At 43.7% G+C, this 23,006-nt stretch overlaps 1 protein-coding gene across 2 annotated transcripts in view; it reads right to left on the minus strand.

Moving 5' to 3' along the window:
• Window positions 1-22,801, minus strand: part of LOC306967046 (cell adhesion molecule 4-like) — a 220,978-nt gene extending 198,177 nt beyond the window's left edge. Inside the window, exon 1 of one of the 2 annotated variants that reach the window (XM_079561946.1) lies at window positions 22,437-22,801. In XM_079561946.1, the coding sequence (XP_079418072.1) occupies window positions 22,437-22,551 (115 nt within the window). In that variant the 5' untranslated portion in view covers window positions 22,552-22,801. The remainder of the gene's footprint in view (window positions 1-22,436) is intronic. The other variant, XM_079561945.1, reaches the window with a different exon arrangement.
• Between the last annotated feature and the right edge of the window lie 205 nt (window positions 22,802-23,006).

A 23,006-nucleotide genomic window follows, 5' to 3' on the forward strand; every position in this document is an offset into this window, starting at 1 on the left:
TATATGTCTATGACAGTGTAGCAACCACTGTGATTCAATCTGTCATCACCTGTCTGTCGCCTTTCTTGACATATTAGCTCTTGATCTAGCTGTGATTATATTTTCTCTCTCTCTCTCTCTGTGTAGCTCTAATGCAGGTGCAGAGTTTCCTTTGTCACACTCCGTACACTTTTTTCCAGTCAAAGGGTCCTGCAGCGCCACAATGTAATAAAAGTGTCTGGAGGTTATAGTCGACCGCAAGTCATTAATGGTGGGTCGGGGGGGGCATGTGCATAGCTACACTAGCTACGAGTAATTTCACTTTTGTTTTGTTTCAAGTGAAGCAGAACCATCAAATCTGACAATGTTGGGAGCAGGCAGTGCCAAAGAGGAAAAGGCTATTAAACCAACAGTACATTCAAGAGGATATCTTCAATTCACACATTGTTCTGAGCGAGGTTTGGATTGTGCCTGCTCTTACCCCATTGTTTCAGGGAGAGATTAGGTTTTTACATTTGGATACAAGCAGGAAAACAGACCCTGGGAAGTAAAAGTGAAAGTAAATTTGTGAGAACTCCACAGGCAGTAAGTCTCCTTATCTGAAATAACTATTTTCAATTTAAAGGCTGGCCTGTCTTTTGGTTAAACAGATTTTGCCAGACCTAACAGAAAAGATGTACAGCCAGCAATGCTATATACAGTATGTTTTAACCAACTGTACATGCAACTTCCTTGTCGGCGTAATTTTCAAGTAAATGGTTCATGTGCAAGATAGCCCCATTGAGATTGAGAAGATTGACTTTCCCTAATGTCGTCAAAGAAAGCCATACCAACCAATAGGAGTCATGCTAAGATTACGGCATTCTTTTCAAGGACGACTATACTTTACTTTAAAAGGTTTGGTCAAATCAGCAGTATTGAACAGAGGTGCAGTAAGAAAACGCTTGTTTTTGACGCAAACTTGAAACAGCCTTTACCTGTATTTACTTTTAACTGGAAGAGAAAGTCCCTGACTGTTCTCTGGACACTTTGGTATTGATTTATTGCCTAACCAAGGGGAACGAATAGATAGAGAGCGGAAATATGAGGCGTCAGAGATAACCTGCATTGTTCTAACACCATGCAGATGAAGCCCAGTGACTGTGCAGCGCCATCCATCTCTGTCAGCCGCCCTCCCAACGTCTTCCAAACTGAATCACACCACTCTGGGCTTGTATTTACACAAGGCTGGGGGGGCCATGTCTCATAACTGAACAACGGTCAGACAATTGGTAAATGTAAATATATGATTACATGAAAAAGGGCTGTGAATGAGCAGTGTTTGCGCTGCAGGCTAGAGTACATTTCTTTGGACAATGGAAAACAATGTTCCATCAGCAGTGCCCTGATGTGGCGCGGGGAGCCGGGCAGTGACGCAAGGAATATGAAGCCGGCACCTTTGAATAGAGACATTAGGTGTGTGCAGCGCCACTCCCAAAGCCTCTGGGACGCACTTTAATGCACTGCGACAGTCAACTGTACCGTTCACTTGTGGCTTTAGTACGATGAATGTGTTTTGTAGCTGCTATGTGGGACTGCAGTGAGATGTCATGAAGAGGAAAGGAAAAGAGCAAGACGACTGACATTAACCTATCCAAGCCAAGTATACAGTACAATACAAGGCTATAGACAATTTCTGTCTTTCCGAATCCTGAGACATATCTGTATCTGCTTACATCACACTTTATAAGTGCAACCGATAGTCTATAGTGGATACCCTGTGCTGTGTATCCAATAAAGACCACATGTCAAACGCAAGCACCCTTTACAAATGCATACAGAGTACTTAAGTCATAACTAAGTAAGAATGCAGTTGTGAAGTTTGATGTACAGAAATGCAACTCCTACAAATCTTATAAAATGTCTTCTCATGCCCCTTTAAAATGGTGAAAGCACCTCCTGTAGATTCCATGGGAAGCAGAAAGAACTCGACCAGAAATGAAGGCCAGAAAGCGCAGTGGTATAATGAGGATCAAAGTGGAAGTAACGACAAAGATTTCCGAGGACGTGAAGGTGGGAGGTTTTGTTCAATTCCTTTCCCCGCTCTGGCGCATTCATTTTTCATCTATTGTTGCACATAAAAGGAATTCGTCTGACTTTTTTCTTCTTTTTTTTTCTCTTTTGTTTGCGAACCCCTAGGTGTTTGTTTCGTTTTGGTGGATGTGCCGGCTCCTGCCCGCTGTTTGCTCAGTGAAATAACCCTCATTAAAGGCCAGCTTATAATGCTGTCTGCGCCACACCATGTCAGTCCAACTGCCTCCTCCTCCTCCCGCCCCGCAAGTTTAATTTCCCTTTTAGCCGGCTTATTGATTTCACCCCCCTCCATTAGGCAACTCCTTTTATTAATAACACAGAGAAATAACAAGCATGTCGCAACCTCCGTTTTTGCACAATCAGCTGGTAAGATTATCTAAATTCAGCGGTTGTGATGCTCCCCGCTCCATGGGTCAGCCTATGGATACACAGCATGGATGGGTCGCCAGTCTCCAAAGTCCTATATTGTCACTTGAGAAGAACTTAGATTTGAGTATTTGAGAGTTACATTTTCATCGTAAGAGAAGTCATTTCTGAATCTCAATGGGACGTCCAGGTCACATGAAATGACATTTTAGAGCATGGAAGCAAGGTCACTGGTGAATTATGGGAGACGTAAATAATCATTGGAAACATGATATATGGAGCATGCAGCAAATTTATGAAAAAGAGACTGGATGGACTTTTGGGAAATTATTTTGAATGTATTAGTCGACAAGAAGCGCAACCGATACAAAATTGTTGCAAGATAGATACAGACGGCATCTCTGGAATAGCCCATATATGGTCATGTTTGAAAACAGTTAAGGGGGGAAACAATTGACTCTGTGCATTAAGCTAACAGTAACCGCGCCGCCCAAGAAACGACTTCCGGTTATGCTCGCACGCCAAAATAAAAGCACCGTCTCATTCATTAGTTTGTTCAGCAGTTCATTAGTTGAACTTTTTTATGTCTGACTATTAACAGACAAAACACAATCAAAATCTCAACTGAAAGAAAGTAGTACTACACTAAAAGAGTGTAGTATCTTTCCCCTCCTCTACCTCCTGACACACGTACGCCCTGGGGGAAGTAATGGTGAAGTTGCTACGATGATAAAAGATTTGGGATGTTCATTTTTGGCCCCTTTGCCCCAATGGATCAGTGATAGCATGGAACCTTTCTAAGGTATGTTGTTGTTTTTGAACAACAGGTCAAATGCTAACGTTAGCTCTGCTGCTAGCTATGTCTAAACTTTAAGGCTCAAGCTGTTGCTGCTGGTTTATTTGTGTGTTTTTCTAATTATTAAAGTGCTTATCGGGCGAGTTATCCTTTAAAATACACTGTTTATCTGCTCACGCTGCAACAAGTGCAAACCTGGCTCTGAAAAGACTGGTCCTTATCGTAAACATAAACATATCAAAAACATTTTTTATTATTGTCACTGAATAAAGTTAGAGCGGACATGTGTCTCGATAGCCTTACAGTGGCACTTAAATTGTGTGTATTTAAATATATTCTTATGTAGTAAGAACCTGCTGAACTTATGAATGAGACGAGCTATGTGCTGTACTCTGACGTGCTGGAACAGAACCGGAAGCTACTTCTTGGGCGACATTGTTACCGCTCTTGCGCAGAGTCAATTTGGAGAACAATCTAAACTTTTTCTAATTATTCAAAAACAACTTTAACAAATGCTGAATTATGAATTTAGTTTTCTACTCAATAAAGATACAAAGACATGGAGAGGAGCAAAGTGGTTCAACTGCCCATAAATGCATAAGTAACATAGATTGTTAGCATTGCACAAACGCTAACGATAGCTAGCGCTAGCTACGACTGCCATGTTTGCTTCCACTGAACAATCCGCTGTGAATAAACATCCATATGGATTTAGACTTGACTTTATTTGTATGTGAAAAATAAGTTTATGTTTTGCCAGAAAATGGCTAAAAAGAGTGAAAAATTGTGTTTCCCAAAAGATTCTGTTTTCCGCCTCGGCGAAGCTACGCCCCTTCTATGACGCGCGATGCCATCGGTATAGATAGTATTTGACATTTCGTAAATATATTGTACATTTATTGATTTGATCTGATAATAGCATGCTAAAACAATATGTTCATAGGAAATATCATGTTCATACAAATAAACTGGAGGCAGCAAATGGATTGATTTAAAACAAATGATCTATTCAGCATCAATTTTACATGGCTTAGTATTTCATTATGCTTTTTTCCTTCTCATCTCCCACCAATACTGACTTGATTTAGTTATTCTCCCAAGCAGCTGTCCCGTACACCAGATTTCTTCGGCCTCGGGGGAAACGTAATTGGAGGCTCATCCGGGATCTTGGCAGGTATTTTTTTTTCGGTTGCTCCATTACGGCACTAAAAGGAAGGCACCTCTTTCCGCCAGCAGGAAGTAAAGCCGCCGGTTTGGGCTACAAGCACAAAATAGTACGATTGGATACAGAGCTTGAGCAAAAGAGACAAAGACAAAAAGAGAAAGGAGACCAAGAGGAACGGAAAAAGGAAGAAGACACGAAAGAGGAAGTCAGGACGGGGAGTAATGGAGGGAGAAATGCCAGGAGGCAGGACTGGGCTGTAAATTTAGCAGAGGACATAGTGGAGACAGGAGGGGAACGGGCCATGCTACGGGGAATCAAAAATGAAAATCAATCACTTGGCTGTACAGGTGATGGTGTAAGATGGCGAACTTGGAGCATTTTCTCCTAATATAGTCATAAGTGGTCAAACAAATGGAATGTCATCGTTCTCTGTGCCAGCCTTGCGTGTAACTAGCGTCTGTCCTGCTTCACGACCTTTAAAGGAAATAAGTGTAAGTTGAATAAGTGCTTTTTAATGCAGCTTTTAGTTCACTGTTATTATGTATTTATATGTAAGGATTAAACCTATGGAAACAGCTGCAGTGGAGTCCGCTTGGTCCCACGAACTGAAACTTTTTATGTTTGACTTTACTAATCTAGCCAAATATGCTTAAATGAAGGGATTATTTTATGTAGCTCCATTCAAACACTTAGCCTGCTTGCTCTCCTCTTCTTCCCATTCCTCAAAAGTTTTGTTTTGGCCAAAAATGTGGAAATTAACCACAAAATCCATCACATTCATTCCTGTCCGTCACTCGTCGAGTCAACGTTAGCTAATTAAGAGTCTTTTTAGAGTTTTTTAGTTATCTTTTTTTAATAGTCTACATTTTTAGGACAACCTGTAAAAGCTTTTAATTTTAATTTTAGCTTCAATATATCAGATTGAAAATACACAAAAGTCACCCGCACCTGCCATGGGAGCCGCATTAGGTCTGAATGCATCTTAAGATTTAAGCAGCGACAGCAACAACAACTGACTGATCATACTGGCATGTGCACATGATATGCAAAGACTGGCTCTTCAGAGAAACAATATTAACGGCAAATGCAACATCCAAATGACAACATGCAATCCGATAAATGTGAGGAGTAAAATGGACAATTCATAAACCACTGACAGTGACAGTTTGTAAGTCGACAATGACTATGTATCTGACAATGGAAATTGCATGACAGCCTACTATTTGATTCAAAGAGGTGCCTTCCATCCACCATAATACTATAAGAAACTGCTCCTTCGCAAAGTCTTTCCCAAACCAAACGGCATCACCACCTGGTCATTAATTCATTTCGCATTGTAGCACTTATCCCTCTGGGGTCACACAGGCTCGAGTCAATTCCAGCGGCTTTGTGCTTGAAACTGAATACACCTTTGCTAATTCCTCGTTAATTGAATGGTACTGAGACGCCAACCGACATTTTCTCGTTTTTAACTATTGGCAGTTTAGAGTCTTATCTAACAACAGAACGGGACGGCATGGCAACAATGACACCGCCAGCCAAGAGATTATCCCACAAGCTTCTTGGACTTCCACACTTTATTATGTACATGGATAAATCAATTAAGATGAGAATATAGAGTAAAATGGAAAATATATGTCCATGTCAACATTTATATTATTTACAATATTTTTAATCTCATCGAAGTGGCAATTTGTGCATATTTTTATGGGTCAAAAGTAACGTACGAACAATTTAGAAACTATTGGAATATCTAAGAAAAGTATGATTTCTGTGAGTATAAAATCTGGTTCTGTGAGCACTTTGACCTTTGTTGAATACAACAACCGCTCTCCAACTGTGAGATTTTTTTATTTTCCTCAAGTCGGAGACAATCTTGCAAAAAAATAGAAAACGAAAAAAATCCAGCTCATAATTGTGAAGCATGGCATTGTCTTGACTGTTTTTAAAGTAACGGTGCATAAAAATGATTTGATGTGGCGAATGGTGTTTCTGAAAAGCGAAATCACGATGCGGTTATTACTTAACAGACCTCGTGTAAATGCAAATGGCAACAATAAAGTAGCCCGTTTCTGTTTCCGTTTTGTCTCTGAGGGTTTATGTAATTGTTCCGAGCTTTAATTAATTAGGACTTAGCAGACAGACTTGGGGACTTTCAAGGGATTACAGACTAGGTGTTTTTTTTTTCTTTGATGCGCTCACAAGTTGGAGACTGCAGGTGATTCCAGGAAACTGTGTCGTGGCAATGACAGAAGGCTGTTTGTGGCGTTTCTTCAAAAGGTGGAATGTTGTCCTACATAACCCATACATGATCCATTATTATAAACAACAACAAAGTGGCACATGTCCAAGTCTCTGAACTAAATCTCTACCATTGGTCCAACACTGTAGTAGAGGTCTGTTCTCTGTTGCATCTATAGAGTCGGAGTCGGGTTCAGGTGAGGCCAGTGTGATAAGGAGGAAATGGAATAACCCATTTTAAGAAACTCACTTGTTTATGTGCTCTCGCGCTGCTACAAAGAGCACTGGGACAGCAGATGCATCTTGGGAAAATGATGTTCTACTTTGTGAGATTATGCAGTAAGCCTGGGCACTGTGTCCTCTCTTTGCAACAGAATATTCTTAAAACTTATGTGGTTCTGCATAGTTTTGCTTACTTTACTTCAGATTAAATGACTTTGAAACTAGTCAGAAATGTTTTGGAAAAAGTTCAATAAGACATGTTCGTGAATGAAGCTAAATAAGTAAAAAAGCTTTGTCATTGTCAACTTATACTCAGTTTATCCAAGGCCTCCCGCCCACCGTTTCCATTCTGTGCTCCTCACCCCCCCCCCGCTTGGACATCTAACGTCACATCCGGATGGGCGACACGCTGGGCTGGAGCGGCTTGGCCTCTTGTGTGATTGACTACACCTCCGCCGGATCCGTGTTTATAGCTTTTTTCACCTTCGCCGTAATTGAGTCCCTTCCCCGTGTGGAATATGCACCGTCAGACTACCCGATTGGAGCCGCACGTGCAACACAAACCGGCAGCGTGTGTGCGGTAGGGGTAGCAGCACTTGAGTGACAGAATACATAACTCAATTCAGCTTTTCTGAGGGCGGCCCGGTGGCTTAATGTGCGTGCATGTGCTGATGCGCAAAGTTGTGGGGCTAAGTGACAAACAATATCACCTGCATGTGCATTATACGGTATAGACAAGAGTGCCTATAGACTGTGGTGGATGAAGTGCTGCATTAGGCTGATTTATCTGCAGTACACACACAAGCTGATACGACAAAATGCGTTAATAGAATAGCATACGCATACTCATGATTTCACATGAAGCACTTAGCGGCACAGGTGGCTAATAGTGGCTTTCTTGTCTAATCCAAGAACAGCACTTTTGGAAAGTAAGTGTGGAGGAAGATGTTTGTGTTGTTTCCATTTGTAAGGGACAGTGATTTGTGTCACGCTATAGATGGCTATAAGGAACTTTCACATGCATGTGCAAGGTGAGAATCATTTCTATAGCAGCTTGAGTCACAGTAATGCAAATGGTAGTGGTAACTGGTCTCAAATGACATAGCGCTTTTATCCAAATTCACACTCTCATTCCTATGCCAATGCACGCAGACACTGTAGGCAACTCCCATATTTGCTTCATACTCTTTTCAACAAACTAAATCGCCAAAATGGTTAAATTCCAAACAGAGTCAGACATATTGAAGTCAGTGGGCTCAGAGAAACGTGTGAAAATAGGTGTGCTAATTAAATAACAGATGCTAAATACCAATAAGATCTGAGTGGGCATTTGTATCTTTGTTCTAATGGTTTCTGTTGGAAACAGCACGAGGACAGCATGTTCAGAAGAATTCATTTGCATTTTCAATGGACTAAAGAGCATTAATGAGATCATTCAGTGCCTAATTGAAAAGCAACATGACTTGACCACTAACTATGCATCAGTCAATGAATGGCATTCTTAATGATAACTTATGGTTTTATACTATTGTATCATCCTTATATTAGGCTATTCATGCCATGGCCGCCTTGTCCCTATACTTGGCCATTTATTTCACTCATGCAAGCAGCTGAGTCTAGCAATGAAAAAAATAGAAATTAAACGTCCTTTTGTTAAACTGTGAGTGTGCCCTGGGTTGAGACCAGGCACTTAAATCGTTTGCAGGACAAAGTCAGCAGAACCCATAAACATGCACAATAGGTTAATCCTCCAGCCAGGTGATTCTGACCATCAGCCTGGCTCCACATCTGGAGATGGGTCCCTGAGCACTGCACTGCGGTCGCCCACTGCTCCTTATGGGTTGCCCCAGTGGGATCGAAGGATGGGTCAAATTTTCCAACAGGGACAATAAAGTATACCTGACTTAACCTTAGGACTCAGTGCATGTGTTTTTGCGGAATACAACTCGTAAATACAAACCTCTCACTGTAGTAGGCCAATATGCCAAGAGCAGCGCTGTCAGGCCCAGAGTCTGAGTGAAATCATGATTTAAGATAGATAAGTGAGATTAACTGCCAGAGGGGTCGGCCCAGACGGGTGAGAAAGTGCTGCAAAAAGAGTGATGAACTGTGTGTGTGTGTGAGCGGAGGCTGCCTGCCCCAATGGAAGAAATTGCCAGGAAGTGTATGATGGAATTAAATATGAAGGAGCTAATATCTTTTTTCCTGGGAATAGGAAGCCACGCACAGGCTCTAGGTCAAATGAAATGAGTGTGGGGCTGGAAGAATATAGTTAAAAACAGTGGCAGGACCAAGAGAGAGAGGGAGATGAATGGAAAATGGTACGAGGTGTAGAAACATGCGCGGTAGCTCTCTGGAGTAAGTGCACGAATGGTTGAAAATAAGCACCTTCAGAATATTGCAGAGCAGCATATAAGTAAAATGCCGAGTTCAGCAAGGCCCAGAGCAAGACAGATGGAGAGAGGAGGCAGATCTACGGGAAGGACGAGGAAGAGAAAAGGGCACTTTGAATCTAAAAAGAAATGTTAAAGGAGAGATTGTGTATTATTAGTGATGTCTCCATAGAGTCTGAGAGCCAGGCAGCGTAGAGAATGTTGTGTATGCAAATGAGCGGTGCAGACACAGGCGCTCCCACTGGCCACCTGGGCCCTGTCAATCTCCCGTCTTCCTCTCCAACATTTAGATCCTCACACCTGGCCCGATAGTGTCCCCATCGCCCGCGGCTCCAACACACACGCAGCAGGGGAGCCCAGAACAACTGTTAGCCACTAGATTCAGAAATTGCCTGTTATACTGTGCCAACTGCAACGTCCCAATGTGTTGAGTTGAGGTGGCGTCTAAGTCACAGCCACAGTCGGAGTAAAGCGAGGGAGGCTGCTGAACAAATAATAAGCAGGTTTGCTTTAGATGTAGCGTTTAGAGGAAGACGGAGGTGAGACACAAGGACAAAAGAGGGACAGGAAGAGAGCAAGCTTTAGAGTGAGAAAGACACGGACTCGTTTCGTTCATTTATTTGAACAAATGGCTGCACACATGAAAGCTTCTAATGTCATTCACGGATTTAAAGGAGTGTTTAAGAAAGTGCTGGTTCTGCTCTCCCTGACCTCTTTCACTTTCCATTTGTGTTGACAACTGTGCATTTACCCGTCGTGTTCTGCTCATTAAATGACACACACATTGAGACATGGGCACTGCGCTGAGATACTTAGCCAAAGCATCATGTCAGTTCTTCCCTAACCCCTAAGCCATTATCGAACTCAAACACTGGTTTCGACGTAGTTTGTTTGCGTTGCTGAAGTTTTTCTGAGATTTGAAAAGAAGATGTGTCAGCGTAATTAGGAGAGAAGATTATTGATTCAAATGAATTCAGATTTACAGCTAAACTTTACAGACATTCATTTATTTCGCTCATATATGGGGGGGAAAAAAGCCAACCGTTGCCGTTTGGGCCACAGCGAACTGGTTTGACACTGGGGGAGAACTCACTGAGAGAGAGGAGAAAGAGTGTATTGTATCTGGCTTTGAAAGGGAAAAGTCAACTCAGACAAGTAAACCATTCAGGTTACTGTCAGAACAAAAGGCAAGACTGTTGCAACATACAGTGCACAAACAAAACACCCGGCAGGTGTGTCCTATAGCACTCACCTGTGGCAGTATCACCAGGAAAGCTTTTTAAGAGCTACCAGAGAGGAAGGACAGCAGAGCAGTGTCAAAACCCCTCACGCCGCAGTAAAAGCCCTGGTATAAAGCTGCTCGAGAACTGTAACAATGTTTCCTGTTTGTAGTGTGGGGCAAATTTACTTCTAACTTTTCTTTCTGACATCCATATTCTTGGCGGTGATGAGTTTGCTAGAACAGACCACAGCTTTCAGGAAGCTCAGTAATGTCCCCCCGGTAATGTTTACTGTCTGAGCCTCCACTAGCCCAATACTGCTTAGCATTTGTGCAACTTCCTGGTTTACGCTCATAACAAGCTGGAGAAACACAAAGCAGCAAACTACATTTTCCCACAAATTTTCCCCAGGTTTAGTCCTAGTTTCCTAGTTTAGTCACAGCTTTTGACTTTTTAAGACTTTTGAGTTTTGTTCTGTATTCTTCTATTCTGTTTTTGTCTTGGTTTAGTCCTCCCATAAACTTGGACGTTTAGCATAGTCTCATATTGGATTTAAAAAAAAAAACCTGGTGGTGCTTGGAGTGAGAAGTTTGAGAACCAGCGCCGGAAGCCAAACCTCACCGTCTGCAGCTCGGCTGATTCGTGCCCAGTTTCTGAAACCCAGCCAGAGGACTTCACATCAGTCATCATTTGGGATCAACCTGCTCTTTAATTACCAATGCTTTATGTTTGTTTTTAATTTTCCCCATAAGCTCGTAAATCGCATTGCCCCCGCAGCACCGGTCCATTCCATCACTTTGGTAAATAAGCGTCCACTATAATTGCTAATGCAGGCCCGGCCACCGACAAAACGGACTTTCCTGAAATTACACTTGATGGCTTCAGAGCACGACAAGCAAATACATGGAATGGTAATGGCTCGAATGCTATTATTTTAATTATTACTTCTCTTGCACTTATCTAATTGGATTTTTCAGTGAACCACATGCGTAAAATTACCTCCACTCGCTTGTGAATTATTGATTTAAACGTAAGGCCAGGTCACTTTATTCAGGGCTGTTATTTTTATATGAAATGATTTGGGAGAGAGAAATTAGATTGTACATTTAATTTGTACAAGGGGAAAGATCATGCGAGTTCAAAACTAGGATTAGCAAGGATTAGCAAAGTAACGTTAAATGGCTGGAAGGACATTTGAGATGTAAATCCAACGTCGGACCATTGCGCACAAGAACGCCATAACTACTGAAAGGAGAGGGAGACGTGTGATGAGGCCTGATTCTTAAATGAGTTAAGCTGAATGCCTCTTTTAAGTTGTTGTCAATAACAGACTGGATTTGTCCTTGACAGCAAAACTATCTTGCTGACCAAAAGCATGGGCGGAATTGCTGTGATTATGAGGAAGACAGATGGCAGCCATCTTGGCCCTTGGGAAGTGAAGAAATAATCAAGAATGAGAGCACATTCCCCACAGCTTTCTTTTATTAGTTTCTTCTGCAATAAAGCATGTTACACTGTGTAGTGGCAGGCCAGCGACAGGGCCGTACTGTGTGCACTGTGAGGCTTTCAGATTGGATGGTCACTATTGCGGACAACATTTGGGAGACGCTATTTCTAAAATGTACCAGCATTTTGAAAGATAATGCAACTCTGACAACTAGAAATAGGCAACATACAAACAGAACTGGTCTTGGCACTCATACAGCATAAGTTCGACCAAATGCCATGACATTTTTGGCAGTTCATGATCATCATTTGCGGGTAAATGTAGTAAGATAAAGTTTGACAAAATATGTTTTCAAAGATGGACCCACCTTTGAGAAAGGGAAAGCGAGTGTTAGCTGAAAAAAAAAAAAAGAAATATAACAGACTTCTCGGTCTTAGCAAAGTTGCTCCAATATATCCCAGACCATGGCATGTTGTATTGAACCACAATGGTGCCTATTCCCCAGGGCCTGTTTGAGACATGTTCAGTGTGACTCTGTGCACAGCTGTTCTCTCCTACACTTCAGCACCAGAGAAGAGAGACAGGCTCCTGCTGCAGCCAGTGATAACATTATTCTCCAGCAGATGGACACACTGATAGAGGGCGTGAGGGAGTTTGTGTTATAGCTGCACATGGGAGGCCGGTGGATGTTGGGTCTGAGCCGCCTAAAGGAGGATCAGCAGTCATGCACTTAAATACCCCTGAGATACCGGGGAGAAACTGGAGACTAGAGGGAATTGCACACAGATACTCAAGGTCACGGCGCACGGTCTTGCTCTCTGTTTTAGTCCTGGTTTAATGCAGACGTATAGACTTAATATTTATTGTTTTTAGAATCCTATTTTATTCATGCATTAGGACTATCAGGTTATACCTTGCTTTAGTCTTGGTTCAGTGATTCACCAAAGTGACAGTCCACAACTTGCTTTGATAGTTGAATAGTCTAATGACCAAAGCTTCCTCAACAGAACTGAAAGTGAAGCTACAACAGTTGAGAACTACTGGACTTTCGTCTTCCATGAATTGCATTTTATTCCTGGTTTTGTTATGGCTTGGTTTGTTTTAGTCCTTGGTAATATCTTCAAGGTCATGAGTGCTTGTTGTTTTTATTGGTAACTGTAGCAGTCCGATTTGGCCCGGGCCTCCGCCTCTTCTCTCTCTCTGCACTGCTCGACTTTTTTGTTTTGCTCCACTGAATAGGAAGAGCATGAATTGATGACCTTATGAATCTCTAAAGAGTCCGGCAAATCATTGCGGTAAATCTTGCCCCAGCGCATTAAACATGTCCGCGGGCTTTTTCTCTCCGATTTTTCCCTTTTACTTTTTCATAAGTCATCTCTCCCTCCTTCCTTCCCGCTTGCACTCGAGCGTCTTTGAGAGCGTCCAACTCCTTAAAAGATTGTTTTCGTGAGTGCGCCTAATGAATTGCCGCTAATTAATCGTTGTTTGCGCTTTATAAATGAAGTGGACTCAAGCATTAATACTCCTCAGCGGCTCAGGGAGTTTACAGGCGTCCAAATATATCCGAGAGGTTTTTTCACCCCCCTTTTTGAAAGCCGTCTGAACCATCTATTGGCGCCCATCCAAGAGAGAGCTGAGCCACGTTTCTATCTGATGCATTTCACCGATATTGCTTGCATAAAAAGGTACAGCAAACAGAATGTGCGGCTCTCTGATAATGTAAAACTTACCTAAATATAGAACGCGGCATGATAAAACGCTTACTTAAGAGCTGAATTATTGCACACCGAGGTTTCATAAATGTCAGGCACAGCCACTTAGAAGAGATGCATTTTCAGAGTTTTCCGCAGATAGAGACTCTTCGGAGACCTCTCTCAGATTGTTGTCCGCCTTCTGAAAACCTCCATCTGATTTCCCAGAAGAGAGCGCGTGCTGTGATCTTTAACTGGCAATTTTTTCTGCATTTAACAATCTAATCAAAGCAACTTATTAACTGAGATGAGATCAGGAGGAATACGAGATGGCAGAGGGAAAGAAAAGCTGTTTGTGGGCGCGACGTTCCCCTATCCCGAAGAAAGTTGAAACGATTTTTTTAAATAAAAGGCAGGGAAATAGTCCCAATGTTTACATGGGGAGTTCAGCTGGACCGCAGTCAATGTTCTAGTTAAGGATTACTCTCAGCAGATCTAAAGCAGAGAATAAAAGAATGCCCTCCCTAAGCTTTGCTTAGACTGCCTTCAAGAAATCTGTCCATTTACAGCAGATGACTGAAAAGACAGTTGAAAGTGACGCGGTTCCGTTTCCAAAGTCATAAAACCACATAACATTAGGAGTTTGCCGTCTCATAAGTCGGATTGCTCGAAAGAATGTGGTGAGTGAGTGAGTGAGTGAGTGAGTGATTGGTGTCAGCAGCCAGGTTTCCGACAGCCCAAGGGCAGATGAAGCTACAAAAGCAGCCATGGCAGGGATTTTAATGTCTCCACTATCTTTACTGAGTGAGCTGTACGCATTGCTCTTGCTTTGGGGGGGGCTACACACCTAAGCAGCAAGGCCCCATCCATCACAACACCCCTCCTGTACAGTGTGGTCGCCTACACCGCGCTCGCCCTCCTTTTGCCGTCTTTATCACACTCTATGGCCATCAATCTCCCTGTCTCTCCACCGTGCCCTCACCCTGTACTTTTAACTCCAGACCCACCTCCTTAATCTCAAACTTCCTTCCCTCATCCTCTTTTCCACTCTCCTAAATCTGTCACTGGGCGCAGCGGGAGGCACTGTCTCCACAACTCTCTTGTCTCTTCCCCTACTTCTATTTACAAAGCTCAAATCCCACAATCATGCAGTGGTTTGTTGGACTTCTCTCTCACTGACTTTCCCCCTAGTTTTCCAGCGCACTGCTCCACTGATGTGTGACGCTACCCAAGGCGCCCCCTCTCCCCTTCGCCTCTGCTCTTTTATAGACTGTGCAGCCAGGCATCGCTCTCCCCGCTGCCCCGCTCTCCTTGGCTCTTCCCCGTGACCCTATCAGTCCAGCGGTGCCACGGTTAAGCCTGGTCACTCTTCATCAGCTCGCCTCCGCTGGACAAACCGACCTCCCAAGGGCAAAGGAGAAACAGTGTCTCGTTGGCAGCCTCGGTATCACACCATTGAGCGCCTTGCCGGGGTTTAAGTCCTCTTTGATCCCTCTGCTCCCCCCCAATGATCAGCTCATTACCACTGGGTCACCGATGTTCACTCAATCCCGTCTCTGCTAAGTCAAGTCTTTTCTGGATGGAGTGTCATACAAGCAGAGCGGACTCTTCACACAAGTAGGTACACAAATGCAAAGTTGTAAAGTCGATAAGTAAGCTTCCTGTTCAGAGCATGTGCAAACAAACAGAAACTTTTGGCAACTTCTCTGGTCCACTCAAGTCACTTTTGCCCCTGTGTCGAGCACCTGCCTCCCCTCTGTCTCTACATTAAGCATTTCGAGATAGAATACGTGTCCTTCTTCTCCATGTGGGCAGAGTACAGAGTCTTGTATTTTAGCCTCTCGCCCTTTCTGCCTTTCTCGTCCATCGCTCGCCAGCGAGGGGCTTCATTCTGGTGCCAGGGCGCGGATAATCACCTTGGTAACCGGCGTTAGCAGAGGCCGCTGTCTGGCCACGTTAGCGCTGGACCCTGCGGGAGCTGCTAAAGCAGGTGTCAGAGCGGCGAGGGAGGGTGTTAAACAAGCTTTGGGCCGAGCGGGAGGCACAATCGTTTACTTTTTCGGTCATGGAGACGCTGGCACAAATAGCGAGGAATGTGTTCACCCCATGGCTTTTGTGTTTTGATGCATTTTCTCGCTCGGGAAGCCCTTTCTGTGTCAGTCTACCGGTCCACGCTGCTATTGAAGCTCTGACATAAGCACCATCAGCTCTGTGAATAGAATGTATGGTCGCTGTCAAAAAGCACAGAGCAGTAGGGGTCAGATGGGTTCAGAAACATTTGGTCGGTGAAGTCTTTTCATCGCGCTTCAAGAATGACAGATCAACATTTCTTGCTTCTTACAACTGTTGACTCATGTATTATGTCTTCTATAAGAAATTATTAACCACTTTATGTTTACTAATTGCCATTAATTTGAGTGTGGAAAACCGTACTTATGAGTTGCAAATAGACGTTGATTCCAGTATATTTCAGGCATTTCAATTTGTCACTTTTTTTTTAATTTTTGCTTTGTTTCATGTCTGGAACCTGATGTTACAAAAGACTTGTGATCCAGATACAGCAACTGACAATGGAAACTGACCTGTACTAGTCCACTAAAAAGGGTAAAGGGGAAATTTGTTGTTTTCTGATTTCACTCCACATCAAAGATATAACAACAGGATCGGCCAGTGGATTCGAAAACTGCCAGCTCTGTGGTCAAAAGGGCATGGTTATAAAAAGCTCAATTTCCACACCATGCCAGTCCTGTCGGGTGGAGTTGAGTGAACTGGATTGATTGGCGGGCCTTTCGCACCAGCTAATGGAAGACAAGTCCTTGGCATCCTGCTCAGCATAAAAAAAAGAAAAAAAAAACTTTAAGAGGAAAAGTTGGTAAAGCGCCAGTTGTTCTTTGGGAGAGCGACACATAAGGACGACATAGATCACCATTATGATAATCACAAGCTGCACTGTCAGGGGAATAGTAATGGGAAGGAGATGAGGTGGCTGCCATAAAGAATGTTTCGACATTAGCGCTGGCCTGATTGGACTGACAGAAGTTTCACTAATGGACAATTAAACAAATGGTCAAATGAGACGCAAGATTTAAAGCAGCAATTTTTCTTAGCGTAGCCTCTACTTAATCATTGTGCCCGGAGGAACTTGTTTGGACATTAACCTTTTTAAGTTAAGTTAAGTTAAGGTTTGAGGTAAACTCCATTCACTGCCCATGATGCATAGCGGCCAAACTGAATGTAAAGATGGACAATGTCCGTGATGCTGAGGGGCCTTATTGAGATGTAATCATGGACTAAAGCTATTCAGAAGAAAAGGGAGAGCTACGGATCGCTTTGAAGACCATGGGGCAGATTAGCGCATAATTACTGTAAAATACATCACCTGCATTAAACAGTGGGGTCCAGGAAAAGTTCAGCTGCTGAATAATAGAGCACTAAAAGCCCACAGGAGAATAAAACCCAGTCTATAAGGTGTGTAACTCGTATAGATATGACTGGGCCAGAGAAGAAACACACTGGTTTGTGTATGTACCGGCAGCTGGTTGGTCGAGATAGCGGGACACAGTGGAGGGAGGCTGTAAATGGTTGTTTGAACCTCAATTCATGGGCACCAGCTGATTGTATGTTACTTTGGCTGAGACTCTGACTGGCTACAAAGATGCAAGCAATGGAATAGATTGAGTGATCATTCAATAGCATGGCACCAGTATAAAATATTAATGGAAATAAAAGCTAAATGGGATGGCGCAAGTTTCACCTACAAAGATAAATAATGCAATTCATGGTCAAGTTATTGTTGCATTTACATTGTAGATACAGTATTGATTTAAATAGAGACACACCAGTTTCCCACACACACACACACACACACACACACACACAAATACTGATCAACAATATTGGACAAAAGTAAGGAGCTCTTGTTAATCATTCTCTGACAAGTTTCTTTTGAATGAGAGGAGAAAATTCTCCAAGGCCTTGGATCAAAGAAAAGCTTGGCTGGTGGCGAAGACTCGTGCCGTGAGAACAAAGGAAAATGCTGAAGAAGCGTAAGTCTGTTCAGCTAAAACTCTGCCATGATGCAAACTGGCAACGACGTGCATCACAATCTGAACTTGACTTGTAACTTGCTATCGGGAAGACGAACTTGGCAGCCTCCAAAATATTTAACAGGATGTGGGAGGAACACGAACATATGCATCTTTGACCATCTATATTTTTATATTTTTGCAAGAGCAGCATTTCCCTTGATATTTACGTTCAAACGCCAGACTTTCCTCCTGTGATTCAGAGCGACACAGAATTATGCAAGTGTTTGTGTGTGTTTTGGGCACTCGTTCGCGTACACATATACAACAGGCTTATAATTGGTATTCAAATGTCCTCCCACAGGTGCGCGTCCACAACTGCTGCCGTTTTTCAGCGCGACGCCGCATCGGCCAAGGTCCAAAACAACGTGGCGGGCGAACAAGCTCCACGACGGATGGTCCCATCGCACAAGAGTTGGAATAAACAAATGCAGATGATTTAATACCCACCGCGATAAGTGAGGTGGCATATAAGAAAGGATAAGAGAGGACGAGGAACGGGAGGGGGAATGGTGGGTGGCTGCGATTAGGAGAAAGAGGTGGAGTGAGCTGCATTAGTAACTGTAAATGCAGGGTGCAACTTTGGCGCATCAGCCCACCCCCGCTAAGTCACGCTCGAAGCAAGCCAACCCACAGAGAAATAATCCCACATATGTGCAGGTCCCGCAGGCCTGGCCCTCAGACACTCTGTGAAGTAGCTCAGGCTTTCTTCTCATGATTTCCTTCTTTTACCCGCCTCACCCCTCATCTGCATCTATGCATCTTTCACTCCACAATGTCGAAAAAGATGTGATTGTGCCTTCCAGATTTGCTCTACTTGTTAAAATCAATAATTAAGCAAACAAGGTCAGGCAGCGTGGTTGAATGTTCGCCTTCGGAATGATCTTATACGCAATCGTCTGTGAGTTGGCTGCTCAATCGTTATTGTATTTGCTAAATTTGAAAATGCTCCTCTATAATAATGTGGGTCAAAACTAAACAAACATTTTTCCTGTAGTTCTTACCATTCCAGACTTGTGCCCTACATCAGACACAGGGATCCATTGGCAGCAAAATCCGAGAATAATAATGAGTTGCCAAATATCTGTAATGTCTTCATACCAATTGAAATTTCAACCAGTTTTCGGGGGGGTTTATTGTTAAAATGAAGTCACAAATCACAACACTCCTGAGACACATAATTAGTGGCACTGTGAGACTTGCTTCCCCATTAAATACGTATGGTCTCCTTTTTGAGGGCTATAGTCTATGTATACACAAGTTCACAGTACAATATCAAACTAGAAGTTGCCTCAAACCAGCACAAATCTCTCCTCATCCTCTCTCCTTGGTGTGCAGTGTACAAAGACCATGTCCTCCAGCTGTGCCATTTTCACAGCACCCTCTCAATTCAAGTTGTGGGTCTATATCCTCGCAATCAATTTTGTTGCGACACAATTTGTGCATGATAACAAGCCAGTGATCCCCATCCCCTCCCCTGCTTTTGCCTCTTCCTTATTGCTCTCCTCCAGATTAGCTAAGGCTGTTTGCACTTGTGCTGTGAAAAGCCTCGCTGGGTGTTTTCAAGGGTGTTCCAAAACAAACCACAATAAGCCTTTGGGTTCAGTATGTGGATGGCCCCATCATTTATTCCTTTAGGGCTTCATGTTAAATAGGTTAGTGGGATGAATCCAGTGTCCGGATGCTTCTGTCTGCGGGGGGAAATTGCTTTAAGAGGCTTCCTGGTGGCGCCACAAATTAGTAAGGTCTGTTTTTTTGTTTCTTATTATAGCCTTACATTTACACAACCTACGAAGCTGGGGCTATTTGTCACACGGGGTGAAATGCAACATTGCTTATTATTGCCGCACTAGAGGGCGCTGTACGCTGTACTGATATGCATTGGTATTCTTCTCTTCCAATAGTCATTTTTTCATTTGGACTTAAAGCAATACTAAGTAACTTGTTTATCTTAATAAATCCTTTCCGTAGTCCCTTTGGGGGTAATACAAGTGTTAATGTGATGATTGGAGGGTCTTTCATCTCCCCCTGGTGTCTCTGGCTAGAAAACCACAATTGCAACTTAACGGCCACCGGACCGGAGTCACCAATACACACTAATGGAACCACAAAGAAGAAGCAAACAGGCCAACGGGCAAAGCTAACTGCGGGCTAGTGCCACTTTAAACAGTATTTACAGCCAAGTTTGAGTGAAAAAAAATATTTCCATCGTGTATTTGGATGTACAATATCCCTCTTTCCCTTCACCTTTTCTGTCAGCGTAGTATTTACTCTCACGGACAGTAAATAAGTAAAAAAATCGCAACTTGCTACGACACCTGCAGTTGTGCTTATGGCCTCTAGGGGCAAGAGTTACTTAGTAGCCCACTGCTTTATGAAATGAGGAGAGGACACATTTAAGTTGTTTTAATGCCTTTCCCAAACCTTGATATCTGGGTCATTTTGAAGTGAGAGCTTTCCTTTTGTTAGCGCCATGAACAAAAGACACAGAGATGTTAGCGCTAAAATGGCTCCAATCAAAGGTAACAGGCTAAAGCCATTTGCTAGCTAGCTTACATTGTTTGTAAAGTGGACACTCTGGGTTATTTGCCACATGGGGTATAAAAGGCACATTTTCTTTTGTGCCTAATGTGTTTTTATGGTCATTTTATCTTAACATTAGCTTTTGTACATGCGTATGTTTGGGTCATTTGTTGAATGTGTACATTTAACGCCTCATTATTGTTCATTTGAACAGTTCAAATGAGTGTTATGAACACATCTGGCATTGCCACTATTTTAAAACTTATTGCGTCCTGCTATCTCAAAAAAAGCAACAAAACAAAACAAAAAAACATTAGAAACTCCATTAAAAAACAATAGTGACAACCAACCTTAAGCATTGTGACAACCTGCCTCACATATTGTGTTCTACAGTTAACATGTATGGCAATGTGATAGAAAAGAGGAAGCGAGGTCTCCTTCAAGTCATGGGTTCAAACCCTCATTTAATGCACTCTTGTGGGATTTTCTGTTGATGAGCAGTGAACTCGAGAAAGAAAAATGTGACTGAATAGTCCCGGTCTCCTCTAATGTTATGAAAAAGTAGGCAGCCTTTTGCCACCCCTTAGGCTACTGTGTCCATATTAGAGTAAAAGCTAACCAGTGGGCATGTGAACTTTATTACACCACACTGTTTGACTGCACTGGACAAAATAGCAGAAACAGAGCTTACATTTCCTCATCGGTACCCCTTGCCCGCAGCCTCCCTCCGCCGCGCGTCCCCGTCTCCAGTACCAGCCCCTGTCAGTGCCGAGATTAATGACGGTGATCAGTGAGCAGCCCCCAGCAGAGGCCGCCTGCAGCTCCGTGCAAAAACCCAGCCAGCACTACAGCGCGCACTCTTCTCTTTCCTCTTCCTCCACAAGAAACTGTATTCTCTTAAAAAAATAAAATAACAATAACACACACTCACACAGGCTATTTTGCTAGTTAAGACCAAGATAGTACAACACGCCTACGTGCTCTTTTTATATCAGGCCTGGCCGCTGATGTTAGACAGGCATACCCTCGCACACATGAGGGAAAGGATCAATACTTGGAGCATTGGAGAAGTAGGAGGAGGGGGGGGCTTGCGAGGAGCAACGTGTGTACAGCAACCATATATACAACATAACAGCACAGCAGAACCTGACTGTGACAATAGCAGACCTCAACACTTAACCCCATCCTCGCCCCGGGACGCCTTACATCAGCATGACACAACACAAGCGAATCACTGTGCGCTCTCCTAGTTGTCATTCCCTCTGCGCACCGGAGCTCTCCTCGGGAATACAACAGCTTTTATTATGACTTTCAAATTCCGGTGAGCCAAGAAGAAGAAGAAGAAGAAGAAGAAGAAGAAGAAGAAGAAGAAAAAGAAGCGGGAGAAGAACACATACGCAGGGAAGACACCACCATGGGCTTGGAAGCTGCCTTACAGATCATCAGATTGTCATCCTTTCACGCGCACTTGCCAGAGGTGCCGCACGGGATGAGTGCCAAGCGTTGTGCATCACCGACGAAGGGGCTTGGGAGAACACAATGCCAACGCAAGTGCAATAAAAGAGTTTATAATAGATTGTAAGGTGTAATTATGTCTGATAAGGCAATAGTAGTATAGGCTAAAGGTGCAGTCACACGCAGTGCCGAACGCGGACATAGTTTCAGAACACGCGAAGCCCATAAACATTCACGCTTGGATTGTAGGCTACACAAAATGAATGTAGTCATAACAGAGTGGCCCATCTGCTCCACGGTACGCACTTGTTATGATCCCGCATGTGTAGGCTACAACAACACCCCTACAACACCATACAATACGAGCGTTTCGCGGGATCGGACAAAAGTGATGCTGTCATTGAACCATTCGCCCTATTCACTTTTGTGTTGACACGCGCTGCAGCAGCCTACTACTGTTTTGGGGTCCGTCCAGAGCTCCACTTCCGCAAGCAATGAGTCACACTTAAGTAAGTAGCGGCGTGGATGTGGTCCAGCTTTGCGCAAAAGGGGTCACAAAGATGAATATTAACCACCGGCAGAAGCACAACCCGAGAGCGTAAAAGCTGGGCAGAGGCGCACGCGTGTTGCCAAACCGGGAGAGAAGAAGAGCACTCCCCGCGTAACCTTCGGGACACAAGAGCACTGGGGACTTTTGGCAAACTTACAACAGAACAAATCCAGCAGTGCACTTTTGGAAAATAGCCTAAGAGAGAGAGAGGCGTTTTTAGGATTCCTTACCGGTGCGCACCAGGCAGGCGACGGCCAGGACGGTCAACGGGACGCAGTAGTTCCACGCGTTTGAGAAAGCCATCGTCGCAGCAGCGTTAGTCCCTCTCAGTAAAGTCCTCTTCATCCGCGGAGAGAATCAGAGTGACATGAACCCGCAGGTCCACTCGCCGCCTGCGCCTTCGCCGTTGTGTGTACAGCGCGGAGGGGGGAGGCTCGCGTAGACCAGCAGCGTGTGAACTGTCAAAGCGCTGCGTGCGTAAAATCAAACAACAAAACAAAACGCCAGCCTCTCCAAAAAACGCCCCACCTCACACACTCCCACTTTTCTCTCCAGGAATGCGTGTGAACGGGAGTTGGGGAAAACCTCGGTGACTTTTGAGAATGTAAATGTATTTAAAAATGCCATCCGCGGGGTGGACCATGTGCGCGGAACAGCCAATATGCGCGCGGGGAGAGCAGGTGGAGGGATGTGCCGATGTGACAGTGGGCGGGGTTTGAGACTATAGGGGAGCAGTCGGAGGCAGGAAGAGCAGCACTGTGTGGAAGCGTCTTCCAATTAAGTTGAGGAATTCCACTGCA

This window comes from Gobius niger (assembly GCF_951799975.1).
Source record: "Gobius niger genome assembly, chromosome: 8".
Taxonomy (NCBI): Eukaryota; Metazoa; Chordata; class Actinopteri; order Gobiiformes; family Gobiidae; genus Gobius; species Gobius niger.